This window comes from Trichinella spiralis, assembly GCF_000181795.1.
Source record: "Trichinella spiralis strain ISS 195 chromosome Unknown Scfld3056, whole genome shotgun sequence".
NCBI classification, from domain to species: domain Eukaryota; kingdom Metazoa; phylum Nematoda; class Enoplea; order Trichinellida; family Trichinellidae; genus Trichinella; species Trichinella spiralis.
This window is the reverse complement of record NW_003529995.1, coordinates 204-946: the sequence shown is the minus strand read 5'-3', so window position 1 is coordinate 946 and position 743 is coordinate 204. Positions and strand designations below refer to the sequence as shown.

The window sequence follows — 743 nt, the reverse complement described above, 5'->3', positions numbered from 1 at the left end:
ATTTCATTTTTTGGAACTTTCTTCTTCTTCTTTTCTGGATTGTTCCTCTCCAAATCTTCTGCTGCTTTTTTCTCTTTCCTCTGACAGTCTTATCCTGCTCATTCTGTCAATTAGTCGGTTGCTCTCTGTGGCTTGTGCTTTCACTTCTGGTGTCCATTGCACAATTTCATCTTCCAGTTTGCTCTTTTGTTTTTTTGAGCTTATATCTTTCTCTATCATCATTTCTATCTTTTCTTTCTTAGTTTTTGTTGATTTATACTTTTTTGCAGACTTTGATTTTCTTTTTTTTGGGTCTGCTTTTTTTATTCTTTCTTCTACTTTAGTCTGCTCTTTAAAATCCCTCTGTGCAACGACTTGCTCCACGATATTCTGTTCTTCCATAAATTGTGCAATCTTTTGCAATTGAAATGGTGTTACTTGAGTTCGCAATTTTGTCTCAGATTTCTCTTTGCTCATCATATGTTGCTTTACTGACATCTCTTTTTCCATTTCACTGCCTTTTTTGGATATGGATTTTCTTTTCAGTTTTCTTTTCTTTTTTTCTGAATCTTCCCGTCTTATTTTTTCTGCTGCTTTGGTTATTTCTTCTGTCGCAACGTTAGATACAATTTGTGGAATTACATCTTTTGTTTCAGCGACTGGTGGAATTGTTTCAGGTGAACTTTCCGTCATTTCCATTTTTTTATCAGTTTCTGTTTTCTCTTTTCTTTTATCCGCTCCTTTCGGTATGCTTTTAATAGCTT

General features: G+C 34.3%; 1 protein-coding gene across 1 annotated transcript; it reads right to left on the bottom strand.

Annotated features, from left to right (window-relative positions):
• Window positions 1-3: 3 nt before the first annotated feature.
• Tsp_14071 (conserved hypothetical protein) lies at window positions 4-477 on the bottom strand. Its single transcript, XM_003368123.1, has one exon. The coding sequence runs from the start codon at window positions 475-477 to the stop codon at window positions 4-6; it is 474 nt and encodes a 157-aa protein (XP_003368171.1).
• Window positions 478-743: the final 266 nt, after the last annotated feature.

What these genes read in the sequence shown, in the direction of transcription:
- Tsp_14071 (XM_003368123.1), bottom strand. Translation starts at nt 477, where the DNA reads ATGTCAGTAAAGCAACATATGATGAGCAAAGAGAAATCTGAGACAAAA.